This window comes from Plasmodium yoelii (assembly GCF_900002385.2).
Source record: "Plasmodium yoelii strain 17X genome assembly, chromosome: 7".
Classification (NCBI taxonomy): Eukaryota; Apicomplexa; class Aconoidasida; order Haemosporida; family Plasmodiidae; genus Plasmodium; species Plasmodium yoelii.
In genome coordinates, this window is record NC_036179.2 from 482373 (window position 1) to 500096 (window position 17724).

At 24.0% G+C, this 17724-nt stretch overlaps 5 protein-coding genes across 5 annotated transcripts; 3 read left to right on the forward strand and 2 right to left on the reverse strand.

The window, feature by feature from the left end:
• Positions 1 to 893: 893 nt before the first annotated feature.
• PY17X_0708000 (uncharacterized protein) lies at positions 894 to 4538 on the forward strand (the record flags this gene model as incomplete). Its single annotated transcript, XM_725290.1, has 1 exon — positions 894 to 4538. One exon carries the CDS (start codon positions 894 to 896, stop codon positions 4536 to 4538), a length of 3645 nt encoding a protein of 1214 aa, XP_730383.1.
• A 514-nt stretch (positions 4539 to 5052) lies between these two features.
• Positions 5053 to 6024, reverse strand: PY17X_0708100 (U5 small nuclear ribonucleoprotein 40 kDa protein, putative; the record flags this gene model as incomplete). Its single annotated transcript, XM_725289.1, has 1 exon — positions 5053 to 6024. One exon carries the CDS (start codon positions 6022 to 6024, stop codon positions 5053 to 5055), a length of 972 nt encoding a protein of 323 aa, XP_730382.1.
• A 2311-nt stretch (positions 6025 to 8335) lies between these two features.
• On the forward strand, positions 8336 to 11029 carry PY17X_0708200 (thrombospondin protein-1; the record flags this gene model as incomplete). The annotated part of the gene is made up of 1 exon (XM_725288.2): positions 8336 to 11029. The coding sequence occupies one exon, from the start codon at positions 8336 to 8338 to the stop codon at positions 11027 to 11029; it is 2694 nt and encodes an 897-aa protein (XP_730381.2).
• A 420-nt stretch (positions 11030 to 11449) lies between these two features.
• Positions 11450 to 13849, reverse strand: PY17X_0708300 (protein transport protein SEC23, putative; the record flags this gene model as incomplete). The annotated part of the gene is made up of 2 exons (XM_022955499.1): positions 11450 to 13429; positions 13550 to 13849. The coding sequence occupies 2 exons, from the start codon at positions 13847 to 13849 to the stop codon at positions 11450 to 11452; spliced, it is 2280 nt and encodes a 759-aa protein (XP_022811771.1).
• A 2685-nt stretch (positions 13850 to 16534) lies between these two features.
• On the forward strand, positions 16535 to 17703 carry PY17X_0708400 (dynein light chain 1, putative; the record flags this gene model as incomplete). Its single annotated transcript, XM_022955500.1, has 6 exons — positions 16535 to 16598; positions 16715 to 16867; positions 17002 to 17192; positions 17309 to 17374; positions 17492 to 17554; positions 17656 to 17703. 6 exons carry the CDS (start codon positions 16535 to 16537, stop codon positions 17701 to 17703), a joined length of 585 nt encoding a protein of 194 aa, XP_022811772.1.
• Positions 17704 to 17724: the final 21 nt, after the last annotated feature.

Genomic DNA, 17724 nt, shown 5'->3' on the forward strand with positions numbered 1-17724 from the left:
AAATTTTTGTAGTCTCACATTTTTTTTTGTATTTAAAAAATTTTGTAGAAAAAGTTGTAAAACATTATATACTAAAAGAATTAACCTACATTTCGATGGATTAATAAAACATATATTTATATGTGATTGCACAAACTTTTATTAACATTACTATATTCCAATAATTAATATTTTTCTAATGTTGCCTAAAAGAATGAAAACAAATTATTATATAGAAGAAAAAGAAATTAAATCTGATTACAATTCATATGTGTATAACTATTTAAATAGTTTAACTTTTTTTTTTTTAGTGTTTTTTTATAATTATATCTAATTTTTTAATGTTAAAAAGATATTTGATTATTTTATAATTAAAAAGTTGTAACAATTCATTACATAGATTTAATCTAACAGACACATAGATATTTTTAAAACAATCATTTTTTATTTTTTTTTTTAATTGTTTTAGTGAATTAAATTATCCCTATATACATACACACACAAATATTAGTATATATATTTAAAACAATAAATATACTTATATAATTTAAATTCACAAAAATAACGTGACCCTTTGGATTAACCCAAGATTACGCCATTTTTGAAATAACAATAATTTACCTAGACTTATTTTCCGTTATATATAAATTTATGCATTGTTTAAAGTTTACATGTTTTTTAAAATGTACATATTTATATAAAAAAAAAAAAAAAAACAGCCAAAAAATATTTATTTTTAATTAAAAAAAAAAAAAAATAATATAATATAAAATAATATAAAATAAAATAATATAATATAAAATAATAATATTATTTTAATTAAACAAGCTTGTGTGAGTTCGGTATATATATCTATATAGCCACCGTTGTATCAAAAAAATTGGGGATTTAGCGAAAATAGGAAACAAGACAAAATGGCATTTTTATGTAATGTTCAACTTTTCCAAAAAGGGATTGAAGAAATAAAATTGATGAAAAAGTTGATATACGGAAAAATCGATATCTCCGCGATCGAAAATGAAGAAAGTTACATGACCAAACTAGCCAAAATTAAATTATTAAATGAAAAAAAAAAAAAATACAATGATTTAGCTACCTCGGAAAAAATCAAATCATGCTCTTCCAAGAAAGGAAAAAAATCAAGAAGTAACTCATCGTCAAATGGAAATAAAAAAGGAGGAAAAAACCAAGACAATTCAAATAACAACCAAAATAGCGAAAACAACCAAAGTAGCGAAAACAACCAAAATAGCGAAAACAACCAAAATGGAGAAAACAACCAAAATAACGAAAATGCAAATAATGGATCGAATGGAAGTAGCAATGGTAATGATGGCTCTGATGATGGTGAAGATAAAAAACAAAATAATAACTTCATAGAAAACGATTCAGATAATGAAGAAGAGGAAGAAAATCAAAAACAGAAATCGGAAACTAATGAAGATGATAACCAAAATGAAAATAATACCGAAATTAAAAATAATGTACACTCAAATGAAGATGAAAATTTAGAAGAAAATGTATATGAACAAAATAATATGACAAATTTAGAAGAAGAAAATGAAGATAATAATAATAATATTATAAATAGAAGCGACTCATCAATTAAGGAATATAGCTATGAAGATTCTCGAATTGAAGCATGTATATATGAAAATATAAAAACTGGAAATAATCAAATAGCCAATGATCAATTTAATGAAAATAAAAAAGATTATTATGGAAACCCATTTACTGCTAGTAGTTGTGAAGATGCAATGAAAATGTCTATGGAAAATAGTTCATTTGCCAATTCCAATGAAATAAATCAAGAAGATAAAAATAAAGCTGTAAAAAAAATAAAATTTCAAGATGAAAAAAATAATGATGATAAAAACCCTCCAGAATATAGTAGTTTTATAAAACATTATGTTACTAATGTTGGACCTAATAATAAACATATTTTAAAAAATTATATGCAAAATTTCCCAATCGAATCTCAATCATTTGGACTTAACAGATTATATAATGAAACAAATTCATTTGATTACAATAGCTTATCTTCTATGGAAAATAAAAAAAATTGTTGTAATCTTCAAAATTTCTGTAGTTGTTTTGGAGGGAATAATAATAATAATGATGATGATACCAATCAAAACAAAAGTAACAATAATAGTAAAGAATCTTTTGATAAATATGAATCAAACGAATATAAAACAACTAAAAGCAATGTCTCAATACATCCTGGATATTATGAAAATTTTAATTATAAAAACATTTTCAATACTATTAAAAAATATGATTGTACAAATCCAACGAATTATATACAAAGCTATAATTGTATGAAAACAACACAAGACTTTATTAAAAATCACTCAATAGAAGAAGGAATAGAATTTATTAAAAATAATGTAGATTTTGAAAAAATAAAAACAAATGTAGATATAGAAAATATTGCAAGAAGTTTAACTATGGATAGTTTAAAACAAAATTTAAGTATAGATATTATTAAAAACAGAATAGATATAAATAGAATATCAAGACAATTAAATATTAGACACATTATGTCAAAAATATATATAAAAAATCCTAAAAAAAATATCGATTTTCAAACTATTCAAAAATTTATCGATATTAACCAAATAACACAAAATGCTGATAGTTTTGATGGAAGTTATGAATTAGAAGATTTATTTGCAGATTATATACAAACATATGTAGATAACATAAAACGTACAATTGACATACAAGCAATGAAAAATAATTATTTTAATATATTTCAAAGTTGCAATCCTCAATTGAAAAATACAAATTATATAAAATCAGCTGCCAAAAGTATACAAACTATTAACCATATGTATTCAAATAATAAATTAAATTTTAACTTAAATGAACATAAAAAATATATTGTATTTAATCAGAAAAAATCGGTTAATCTAATCAAATCGTTTTATAGCAAAAAATCTACTTTTGTTAAAAAAAAAATAGAAGTTAACAAAAAATTCTTAAATAATTATTTTAATGCATGTGTGATAGATTGTAATAATAATTCAGAAATGTTAGGATCAAATGAATTAGCTCAAAAATCTTTTGCTGAATATCAAATTAATAAATCCGAATCATCCTATCCAGAAAAATCAATGGATCTTGAAGATATGAGACTCAAATCATTTTTCAAAACAGCTAACTATAATGATGTTCAGAAAAAACAATTTTTATCTGGCATGTGTTGTGGCGGTGCAAAAAGTGGAGATGCCAGTGAACCTTTAAATAATGAACCATCTTTAACACCAGAACAATCTATAAATCTTGAAGATATGAGACTCAAATCATTTTTCAAAACGGCTAACTATAATGATGTAGAAAATAAGAAATATTGCTCCGGTATGTGCTGTGGCGGTGCAAAAAGTATAGATGCTAGTGAACCTTTAAATAATGAACCATCTTTAACACCAGAGCAATCCATAAATCTTGAAGATATGCGACTCAAATCATTTTTCAAAACAGCTAACTATAATGATGTTCAGAAAAAACAATTTTTATCTGGCATGTGCTGTGGCGGTGCAAAAAGTGGAGATGCCAGTGAACCTTTAAATAATGAACCATCATTAGAGCCAGAACAATCTATAAATCTTGAAGATATGAGACTCAAATCATTTTTCAAAACAGCTAACTATAACGATGTTCAGAAAAAACAATTTTTATCTGGCATGTGCTGTGGCGGTGCAAAAAGTGGAGATGCCAGCGAACCTTTAAATAATGAACCATCTTTAACACCAGAGCAATCCATAAATCTTGAAGATATGAGACTCAAATCATTTTTCAAAACAGCTAACTATAACGATGTTCAGAAAAAACAATTTTTATCTGGCATGTGTTGTGGTGGTGTAAAACGTATGGATGATGAAACTTTAAATGATGAACCATCATTAGAGCCAGAACAATCCATAAATCTTGAAGATATGAGACTCAAATCATTTTTCAAAACATCTAACTATAATGATGTTCAGAAAAAAGGATTTTTCTCTGGTATGTATTGTGGCGGTGCAAAAAGTATGAATGCTGATGAAACTTTAGATAAAGAAAGCACAGTTCACTTTGATGCTGAACATTCAGAAGCATGTGATTGTCCTAATAACCATTTAAAATCAACAATTAAACATGAAGATGGTTTAGAAACAAATGTTACATGCTTTAGCAAACCTAACAATAATTTAAGATATATGAAAGTCGTATTACCCAATAATGAAGAAAGCGATATCATATATGATGACAGAAAAAAAATATTCTTTGATTTAGATGGTAATGCTTATGCACATATTGTACATAATTTATACTTTAATGTAAAAGATAAATTAATTTATGAAATTTATTATGTTGGCGAAATTAATTATGAACAAATCAGAAATTCTTTGATCAAATTTGGTAACTACATGGTTACTGAAAAATATGCACCATGCAAAATTATTATGGAAATGTGCAAAAAATTCAACAATTTAATGAATAACGTTCTAGGAGTAAATAAGAACGATACATATTATCTTGACAGAGAAAATCTTGTCGAAGTTATAATTAAATGATTACACCATTAAAATAAATTATGCACAAATATATGATGATTTTATTTTCGTATTCTCCGTTCATACATAATTTTATTATTTTTTTGAATTGTTTTTGTTCTTTTTTTGTTTTTTTGGTAATTATGAACTTTATTTTATTTACGTAAGACTAAGCTCGTTTTAAAAAATATTAATTAATACCACCACATTATATATATACATATATATCTATGTATATATGTGTGTGTGCAAATATGCATGCACATTTGTTTTAGGAAATAAAAATAGCTGTTTATGAAACATAAAAAAAAAAAAAAAAAAAAAATTAAATAGCTAGCTACATAATATATTTTTAAGGCTAAAGAAAATTTACTTATAAATATGTGGATATAAACAATAGGTATTAGACGGCATTTTTTTTTGGGGGGGGATGTAGCAAATGAGAAAAAGAATTAATAAATAAAAAAAATAAAATTAAATTAAAAAAAATAACAAATAATAAATATAATATACAATATAAAGCGAATATATTGATCTACAATTCACCCAAAAATATGTTGCAATCAGAGGAACATGATGCAACAATTTCCTCAACTGGATGAAAAGCAACATCATTTATTGTACTTGTATGACCAGGTAATGTATATTTTAAATTTTTTTGTTTATAATCATAAATATACAAATAGCTATCTCCACTTCCACAAGCAATTAAATTATCATTATTAAATGCTAACCTTATTAAATTGTAATCAATATTATATTTTGGTGAATTTAAAGAATATAATAATTTATCATCACAAGGAAAAGGCTGAATATCCCAAAAACATATTTTTTCATCAGCACTTATTGAAGCTAATATAGTTTCATCATTATTTATATCTAATCCACTTATATAATCTGTGTGTCCTTTTAATGTATCTTTTAATTGATAAGTTTTAGTATCAAAAATTTTTATACTATTATCGACAGAACTAGTATATATAGTATCTCCTTTTTTATTTCCACACACACATAATAATGGAAAATTATCTTGAATAGTATATACACAATTTTTATTTCTAAAATCCCAAAATTTTAAGCTACCATCATCACTACATGTAACAAATGTATTGTAATCAATTATATTTAAGCTATTAATTACGCTTGTATGACTTTTAAAACTTCTTATTTTTTGTTCATTTTCAATATCCCAAAGAAAAGAATTATGATCAGCCGATACACTACATAAATAAGTATCATCTTTTGTCCATTTTACTTGTAATACTGCATTTTTATGTCCTCTAAAAACATTAACAGTTTCACATTCGTTATAAACATTATGTACCATTACAGTCATGTCAAAGCTGGATGATGCTATAAATTTACCATCATGAGAAAAGCTTATTGAATATACTTCTCCTTTATGGCTATTTATTAACATATTTTGAAAAAACAATCCAGTTTTCCTTTCACCATCTTCTGTTTTATTAATCTCTAGGTCATATCTCTCAGATTGTACTATTTCCATTTTGTCACAACATGTATATATATAATATATTTATTTATTTTTGCATTTAATGTGACTGTTTTTTGTTTTCACGAAATGGGAAATAATTAATCCATGTTATATACTATTTTATTCTTATCACAATTTTAAATTGTTATTTTTTTCAACTATTTTTTCAACTATTTTTTTAACTGTTATTTTTTCAACTATTTTTTCAACTATTTTTTTAACTGTTATTTTTTCAACTATTTTTTCAACTATTTTTTTAACTGTTATTTTTTCAACTATTTTTAACTTGTTATTTTTTTAACTTTTATTTTTTTAAAATTATTAACTTGCTTGATTTTGATCTGAACATGGTATACTTAAATTTAAGTTTTAAAAATTATGAATTTCTTTTAAATATTTTTCTGAAAATCAGGATAACACTAAATATGAGCCTCGCGAGTAAATTATGAGTCCACACAATACTATAAATATTTTTATTCACATATATTTATTCATATATACATATATATATATTTATTTATTCATATTTATTTATTCATTTGTTGTGGTAACATAATCGTATATAGTATCATTTAAAAGTAGTAGAAAATTTTACTGTTTCTCTTTAAGCCGTCAAAAAAATTGCCTAAAAAATGACTAAAAAATGACTAAAAATTGCCCCAAAATTGCCTAAAAATTGCCTAAAAAATTAACAGTTAGCCATTATTTAATAAGAGAAATTATAACCAATATTTTTGGGGGCAGCTATAATGTATTCCCACATTTTTGTATATATTTGAAAGTTTTCATGATCCTGCTAATAATATTTTATATTGATATTGAGTCAAGTTTAAAAAATATATGAAAGAAAACTAAAACAATGCATTTTCAAAATGTATTTTTTTCCAAAAAAAAAAAAAATTAATTTTCAATATTCTATATATTGAAAACGAGTATCAGTTGCAATAGTATTATTTATATTTACAATGGTTAACTTAAATAGGATTTATTGTGTTTTTAAAAAAATATATAAAAAAAATACATAAAAAAATACATACAAAAAATACATAAAAAAATATATTTATAAATACGCATATACAAATACAATAAGGTATTTTTTTATAACACATTTTTTTAGATCAAAATAAAAAGACACATTCCCACCCCCACAAAAAAATAATAGCATTTAAAACTACTATATGATGTAAAAATTACTTAAATATTTTGTAAAAAATTCCACATTTGGGGTTTATTTTGTAAAAAATTCCACTTTTGGGGTTTATTTTGTAAAAAATGATGACAAGTTCATTATTTTTAACTTATTTGTCTCATTTTTATCAAAATTTAAAAAAACGAACAAATGTAATAAAATAAATATTTTAGGAAAATTATTTTTATTTATCGAAAGTTATAGGGATACATATTTTTCCATTTATAGACAAAAAATAAAATTAATTGATATCTTTGCTTAAGCATAAATTTCTGAACTTTTTTAGGAATATTTATATAATACGTGCTAATAAATATAATTAAAACATTTGGTTATTCAACAATTAAAACATTTGGTTATTCAACAATTAAAATTTTATAGATTCCCAAATGGCACACAAAAATAATAATAATATATAGTGGGTGTAAGTCTGCTACGTTTTATCTGCCTTTCTGTGCTTTTATTTTTAATATTTTGTTCATACTAATAATCCTTATGTAGTTGGTCACCAAAGAAAAAAAAATAAGCACGTGCACATTTTGGGGAAAACAGGAAAAATCAAAAAATAATTATGTTATAACGGCATATAAATATTGTTTATAAAAAGACAATAAGCATTCTACTTTCAAAAAAAAAAAATTAAAAATTATAAAATATAAAACATTTATAATAAAAATGAATAGAAAATAAATTAAGTGACAACCATATATAAAAATATAACTTGACGAAATAATGTGAAACTATCATAATATATATATATATATGTACTCTTATATTTTTATAATTTTTTTTCACATATTTAAATATTACTCAACAATCTACAATAAAAATTAAATATACAAATTAATAATTTCTTTATTCATATAAAAAATAAATAAAACATTATATTACAAATTATATTTCTTAAGGGCTTATCAGAAAAGCCAACAAATATAAATATATATATATATGTGTGCATATTTATTATTACACCTTTTTATATAATTACATTGTATTTATATTTCATACAATTTGTAACATAATATATATTCCCTGGATCACTTATTCAATTCTATTTATCCATACAGCTTTTTATAAAAGCTGAACCATGATATTTTTTTTTTTTTCAATTTTTATTTAATTTTGTCTAAAAAAATGTATCGAATTATCTTCATTATTTCATTGTTATTACTCACTTCTTTACTAAATTGTGATGCAGAATGGATTGGTTCTACTTTGAAAAAAGACAATACTAATTATATAATAAATAATAAACAAAATGAAAACATTATTTTACCCATTTTCATAAAAAAAGGAGAGTGTATAAATTATGAGCGTTCAGAATTTTTTTTTTGCTATCATAAAAATAGTGAACAAATTTTTAAAAATATCTCTATAGGTTGTACTAATAAATATATACAACCATCATCTCATATGCTTAGAGAAAAATGTGACCTTATTAATTATCATAATTTTTTAAATAATAATAAAAATCAGCTATTATCATATTGGGAACAAAATTTTCATTATTTTTTTCTCATTTATTCGAAGGATATATATTTCTCAAATATATATAATCTTTTGAAAAATAGAAAACCAAATATAATAATACATAATTCTATAATTAAAACAATATGTAGAATATATAACACTATCATAAATTCCATTACTAGAAATAAAAATATTGAAATAGACATAACATTTTGGAAGTCTTCAAAATGTAATAGTTTTTTTTCCTTTCAATTTTACCAATTTATTTCGAAAGAAAAATTGCGATATCCAAAATCTGTACAAACATATCTTTATACAAAAATTATGGAGAATATAAAAATAGACGAAATTCTGTCCTTATTTTTTGAAATATATCCAACTAGCCATAATAGTATTTTAAAAAAAAAAAAAAAAAAAATTTACTCATATAGCTATTTTATCAATTTAGCTAGCTGCCGAGTTAAAAAAAATAGTGAAAAGGTGTACACATTTGGTGGAATTTTTTACAAAATTTGGGAATTTATTTATTCAATAATCGGAAAAGGGAAAAAAATAACAAGCAAATTCATATGGAATAGTTTTTATGCTAGCTATTCCTCAAAAGGGGATATATTTATGAATGGAATAAGCGGAAAGGTGAGAATTGCGAATGGAATAAGCAGAAAGGTGAGAAATTTGAACGGCTTGGCATATGGTGAGGATGAAAATAATGACATGATCAATCGACGTAATTTCAAAAATAATACAAGTCAATATTTTACATGTTTTTTAGATAAAGCAACAGAAAATCCCAATGCCCTTAACGAAATAGATAAATGGGTTGACCCCAAAACGAAATCATGTTATTGTCATGATGAGCATGCAGAACCATGTTCATTGGCTGATATATCTGAGATCAATCAGTTAGATTCATATATGAATAATGAAATGTGTAACTCTAGAAATAATAATAAAAATGACGAAATATTTATTGCATTAGCTGGGTATAATATATTAAAATGTAAACGTGGAGAAAATAAAAATATGAACGAAAATAAAAATAAAAATAACGAAAAAAATGATAATAATATATATCAACATGATCCAAATGATAAATTAGACAATGAAAAAATGTATAAATATTGTAAATATGGATTAAAATTATGGAATAATAAAAATATGTATAATTATAATAATTGTAATATAGTAAAAAGTTTAGACAAAAAAAATAAAAATGTATGCATTGAGATGTGTCGCGAAATACAAACCTATTGTAATGAAAAAGGAATACAGTTTTATTCATTTGATATATGCAAAAAATATTATGAAACTAACTTATTTTCGAGACCTATTTTTATTAATATTTTTAAATATTTTGATGATAATTGTTCTTATTTTGATCCAAATAATCATGGTATTGTTTTATGCAAACATAGAAAAGTAAAATGTAATTTTAGTTCTTGGTCAGATTGGTCAGAATGTAATAAATCATGTTTAAAAGATGAATATGATATCGAACCAATACAAAAAAGAACTCGATTTTTAGACAATGATATGGAATATGCTTCTAAAGCATGTAGTGTATATATGAGTGATGATAATAATACATTGGAGGTTCAAGTATGTACAGAATTACCTTATTGTAATGATATAAATGATTCAAATCAAAATGTTACATCTAAAATAAAAAAAGGTAAATATCCACATGAAGAAAGATTATTACCATTTGTAATTTCACTTGATGAAATAAATAAAGCAAATGCTTTAAAAGAATTAAATAATAATGATACCGATATAACAAATGAAAATTTTATTATTAACAAGTCAGAAATATTAACAAATTGTATGATAACAGATATGAATAAATATAATAATTATATTAAATATAATGAAAAAAATAGATCTTGTTCATGTCCTAATAATGAACCAACTTGTTATTTTAAAGATATATATAATTCATCTACATGGAAAAAAAAATTTGAAAATTTATGCAAAAAAAATAATAATATAAATATTGTAACTGCAGATTTTATACTTATTAACTGTAACATGTTAATTAGTTTAAATAAAAAAGAAATTTCTGTTAATACATATTTAGCTATGACTTTTGATTGTCGTTCACCTTTATTCCAATATTTGTTTTGTTCTAAACCATCAGATCATAATAAAAAAAATTTAATATATATAATTATTACAATTATATTTGGTGCAATTTCAGCGATATATTTTGTTTATTTAATTGTCAAAGAAATTATAAAATATAAAGATATATGTTTTCAATTTGGAGAACGAAATATATCTCAAATGGAAAAAACACATGAACAAACTGAAACACCATCTGAAGAGGATATAATTATAGACAACACAAAGAGAGACTAGCCATCAAAACGCCTCGACCTCACGAGGATGGTTGTATTAGGAAAGTATATAAAGATGCGTGCGTAGGTAGATGCATAGGTAGACACATAGGCAGATGCATAGGTAGACACATAGGCAGATGCACTCTTGTGTGCTTTTTTGGACATATCAAAATATAATTTTTATTTAATGTATCATTTAATAAATTAATGGAGTTATGAAATGGACATGAATATGAGTGCACGTAATTGCATGCATCGAAATAGTAGACATGCAAAATGTTTAGTATAATAAAAATCGTTAGAAAAAAAAAAAAAATAAAAATGACGACGAAAAATAAATGGCAAAAAATAAGTGGTAAAAAATAAATGGCAAAAAATGAATGGGAAAAAAAAATGGGGAAAAAAAATGGGAAAAAGAACAAATATGCAAACGTTTTTTTTATGTCTGAACTGCCAACTTGATCAAATGATCCATAAATATTTTCAAAGAAACATCATCAGTATTAATTATATATGATTCATTTGTTGATGTTCCAAATGTACTTCCACTAAGTGTATTATGTGTAGTAGATGGGTTAACCTTAGCTAATAGAAATCGACTTTGGCTTCCTCCACTATTACACAAAACAAATTTAGGAATTGGAAATCTATCCTCTAATATCGATTTAGCATCATCATGTGGAGCATTTAAAAGTTCTTTAAAATGTGCATATTCTGGTTTTTCGTGAAATCCTTGTTCTCTCCATTGATATATCATTTCACCATACCAAACAACAATATGAAAATATGAATCTAATAATAAAATAACATTTGATTTTAATGATTGTGCATCTAATAGGACAGGTATTGGTGTTTGAGAATCAAAAGAATATTGTAGCAAAGCTGGTTGTATCATAATTAATGAATTCATGACATTTTCTCTTAACAGAATAGAACGATAATATGCAGTTTCATCTGGACTTGCATTAAAAGTTTGTAAAAAATGAGACCTTCTTAAATGATACATAAATTGTGGATATATAGAAAATTCAGATGATAGATGAAAAGAATTTATATCATCTTTTTGATAATCTGCAAAAGTACTAACTAGTCTAATTAATTTACGATCTAACCATCTCAATACATCTATGGGTTCATCAGTTTCAGCTTTAAAAACAGCAAATCTAGCCATTAAAACAGCTGCAGTTTCTTGGTCAAAGCCTTGAGATATTTCAGCAATATTTGGTTCAGCAAATCTATAAGAAATAGTTGTAACTCTTAATCTCCTTCTACCACTAGGATGTTGATAAAGAGTTTGAAATTGCAAATATGCTTGCCTATCATGAGGTAATGAAGATACATTTTGATTAACTATATCAAAATAAAATGCAATCGTAGAATTTTTATCTAAAGCACATATTGTCCATTCACATGTTCCACCCTCCCCTACACATGTATCTGAAACATATGGTGCAATTTTTTTATTACTAGAACATCCTCCAATAGCACCACATATTTTAAACTCTTTAGAACATATAATAGTTAATTTTGCATTATATCCATGTTTTATATAACCTGTTGAATCTGTTTCAAAAATTTTTTTAAAAGAATCTTTAAATACATTCATAGAAAAAGAATCAGCCATAACCATAAATCCATTTGTTTTTTCACAACATACTTTCATTTCATATAAACCTATTTGATCTAATGAACATGCAAATATATCTATAGCATGTCCTGACATAACTGCTCTATTTGCTAATGATACATAATACTTTAGTGCTTTTTTTACATGCCTAGCATTATTATTATCTTTTTGTAAATCTAAATGATGTCTTAATGATTCACTAAGAGGTGTGTCAACTATTTTTCCTGGGGATGTAGTATCAGCACCTCCAATAAACATCATAATTCTACCACTTAATTGATTACAACAACATTCTAATAAACTAATAGCTACACTTAATGCTGTTCCAGTACATCTTTTAGCTCTTTGATCTGGTGGTGTTGGCCAACTATCTTTTGAAATATCATCTAACAACATATTTATATTATATTCACATTCAGTTACTGGTTGTAAAAATCTTCTAGCTGAAGCAGATGTGGTTGAACTTCTCGGATCGTTCCGACTTCCCAAATTTAATTGTTTTTGTAATTCTTGTGCACTTATATCTTTTGTACCTTTAAATACATATGATTTTAAACAATCAGTAAAACCTATTTCATGTACATAACATAAATATCCAAACGTTATTATTCCTATATATGCATCATTTGGCATTAGGCTTATACATTGTTGTATTGAATCTTTTAATTGCTCTAACTCTTCTTCTAACAAACATGTATCAATTACAAATAAAAATGTTGGAGGAGGAATATCTCCCACATTTGATGGCTGAATATATTCTATGTTAGAATACATTACATCTGCTGGCAAATTCTGCAAAACGGGAAGAAGCGTTAATGTGTTGACACGGTTAGATGTTGGCATGGTCAGGTATGACCTCGTGTAAATGCAAATATTTTACAATCAACTTTTTAGTTCGAAAAATATTCTTACCTTTTCAGATATATGTTGAGCATAATGAGGAGGAAAGGGATTTTTTATATTAGAAAATGGGCATGTCCATGTTTTATTTCTAAAATCAATATTACAATATGGATTTAAAATACAATTACTTGTTTTACATTTTAGTGGCTCATATTCTACCAACTTAACATTATTTTCATCAGACCCTTTTAAAACTGTATATAAACAACCTAATGGTATCTCAATTTTGCTTGCTTCATTTTTTGTAGGTGGCCAAAGATTCCAACTGAATCTTATTCCTGTTTGTTTTTCTTGAAGATGAATATCCATGTTATTTTATTTTGTTGATATGTACATGTATATATTTCTCTCTAAAATAGATTGGGCAAATCGTTATACTTATCGCCGGCTACTGTTCTGCGCTACTCTATTATTACTCTGTTCTGACCAACGCTTCTGTATCTGTACACTTATCATATAACGATATGCTCGTTAGCTCTCTTTTTTTTCCTCTTTTTTTCCACTTTTTTCCCACTTTTTTTTCCACTTTTTTTTCCACTTTTTTTCCCACTTTTTTTCCACTTTTTTTTCCACTTTTTTTTCCACTTTTTTTTCCACTTTTTTAAAAATTTGTGTATCGTCCTTTACATAGTTACACAAAGAAATGCCGTTTGCACATTCGTAACAGAATAAATGAATTTAAAAAAAATAAAGAACGTGGGATTGCATGCCCAAGTTTGTATGCGGTATATCGTTCTCTTGTATTTAATATATAAGGGGGGAGGGTTCTTTAATTTGGTAACAGATTGAGGAAGATATAGATTATACAGTGAATGCAAAAAATAAATAGTATAAAATAGTGTAAAAAATAGTGTAAAAAATAAGTGGTATAAAGATAATGTAAAATATATTTACAACTTTTATTAACAAGTTTATATATAATTAAAAAATAAAATAAAATATTAAGGATAACTGAAAATAAAATAAATTTTACGAAATGGCGAATTTACATAATATTATTTATATACCATTTCTTATACTAAAAAAAAATTAGAATTCTATTTAAATTTTTGTTTTTAATTTAACATTTTATCCTTTAAAAATAATAAAATATAAAATGTATATATATTATATGCATATATATATAGTAAAAAATGAAAAAATGAAAAAATGTAAAAAAGTAAAAAATGTAAAAAAATGTAAAAAAATGTAAAAAAAGTAAAAAAATTAATATAAGTTTTAAGCATACCTCTAAAATCAAATATGCTAATTGTTGTTAAATATATTTAACATATTTCCCATATGATGTTAGAAAAAAAAATAAAAATAAAATACATATATTACTATTATACATGTATTACTATTATACATGTATTATTATTATATATATAATAGTATATATGGATAACATAAAATGGGATGGAATTATTATTGTGTATATTCTCTAAGGATATAATAATATGTATTTATTTTTGTTATTTCAAATATTTTTTTATTAAATATTCCTAAAAATCGAAATCAGCAATTCATAACAAATATATTTTGATTGCATTGCATTATTGTTATATATTTTTTTTCCACCATATTTATTTTATCGTGATACATGAAATAATATTTTTTATTTTGTAAATACAATTTTGTTGTATCCATATAATTGTTAAATCTTAATAATACATTTCTTTTTCTCCTCTCTTTTTCAATTTTTATTTAACATAATATTTCCAAAAAAAAAAAAAAAAAAAAAAAAAAAAAATTATTTAACAACCCTTTCCAATATTGTTACTAATTTATAAGAATAAAAAAAAATAGAGAAATATAACAAATAACATATTTAAATATATTATCACACAAATTTAGTATATATACTTGTTAATCTGAATTTATTTAATATCAACAAATTGGATAAAATATAAAATAATATATCTTTTATTTTTCTTATAATTATAAAAAAAAAATATATCTCCTAATATCTATGTACCATCATGAATATAGAACATTGTTAATAAAAAAAAAAAAAAAAAAAAAAAAAAAAATATAATTTGATACTATTCCTTGTTTCCATCGTTTGAATGTCGACATATCCATTAATTTGACTTCAAATAAATTCAAACTTATTTACAATTTCTTTCTTATATTCTATGTTATAGTAAGATGTACCAACCTACGCCATACACATACACACACACACTATGTTATAACAGTTTTAAAGATATGCATTATACTATATCCCAAAAAATATATGAACATTGTTAAGCATAAAAAAGGTGGTCATCTGATTGGGATATATTCAAATTGGCTATTTTTATTCTCCAAACATTTTCCAAGCATTTTGAAACATTCTCCAATTATTTATTATCACAAATAAATGTATGGCCATAAAAAAAAAGCCATCAGTTTTTTTTCTTAAACATGTTTATACAATTTATTCAAAAATAATGATGATAATGATGATAATAAAAATAATTTAAAAAAAATGATGGTGCAAAAGGTTTAATAAAATTACATTTCCCCTTGTCTATATGTACATATTCGCATGTAAGTCATACGAAAAAATGAAAAAAAAGGAGAAATAAAAAAGAGTGAAATAAAAAAGAACGAAATAAAAAAGAGCGAAATAAAAAAGAGCGAAATAAAAAAGAGCGAAATAAAAAAGAGCGAAATAAAAAAGAGCGAAATAGTTTGAATTTATTTATATTGTTACGTTTGGAGAGAAGCAAAATAATTCTCTAACCTTTTTTATATTTCCATTAAAAAAGAAAAAAATTAAAAAAAAAAATAAAACATATAATAATATTGATTTATAAAAGACACATAAATAATATATATATAAATAATTAACTTTATTTATTCACAAAATGTGAAAAAAAAAACTAATCTATGTTTTTACTAAAATATCATAATTTCTTCATTTATATATGACCATATTTATCCCCATAATTTCGACTAATATTCGGAGATTAACTAGGTAAAAGATCTGTCATAATTGAAAAAAAAAAAAAAAAAAAAAAAAAAAAAATGAACAGAGTAGTTAAGGAAGTTACCATTTCACAGTGCATTAAAAATTGGGAACACAAAACGGGTATAACAATTAAAAATAAAAATGAGTTTGCCAATTTTATGAAAACTATGAAAACTTTGAATACTTTGAAAACTTTGAAAACTTTGAAATTCGAAATGTTGCTCATCTTTTATTAGGGAAAAAAATAAGCGAAGAAGAAAATGTCAGTTTTATTTGTAACATTCCACTAATAGAAAAATTAGACCAAAGTATAAATACGTTGGAAAAATGTAAACGTTTATCTTTGTCTACTAATAGGATCGAAAAATTTGTTCCCATGTCTGGGCTAAGTAATGCAAACAAAAACGAAAACGAAAACGCAAGCACAAACGCAAGCACACTTATAATACATCCATACGTCACTAAACCTATTTTTGCAAACACACTGAATGCCTTTCCTTTTTTTTAAAAATAGAAAATATAGAAATATTGTCAATTGGAAGAAATTGTATTAAAAAACTCCAATTCTTAGAAGATATAAGTGGGACACTAAAACAATTATGGATATCATATAATAATATTGATAAGTTAGATAATTTGCAATCTTTAAAAAATTTGCAAGTTTTATATTTATTTCATAATAAAATAAAATGCCTTGAGGAAATTGACAAATTGGTATTAAAAATTGAAACATCTATTTTGTTTTTTTTTCAAACATTGTTATTTTATTTTTATCTAAATTGTAGATCCAAAATTAATTGCATCAAATATTTATTTCATTCTTTTTTCAGAACACTTTACCTGAACTAATTGAGCTAGGACTTAAAGGAAATCCAATATATGAAGGAAGAACCAATGTTCGTAAAGTTTCAACCCACTTCTAACCCACTTCTAACTCAATTATAACCCACTTCGAACCCACTTCGAACCCACTTCTAACCCAATTCTAACCCATTTTTGTCCACTTTTTCCAGGAATACATGAAGTTAGTCATTTTGAAAAAGTTGCCTCAATTGAAAGTGGTAGACAATGAAACGGTAGGCCGCAAGCAAAATAATGAAAAAAATGAAAAAAATGAAAAAAATGAAAATAATGAAAAAATGGCGGACTTTGCATCTGTATGTTTCACCCTTTTCAGATAACAGAAAAGCAGAGAAACGATGCCCTTACAATTGAAGTGGTTTAAATAGTAAACATATTTTTCACA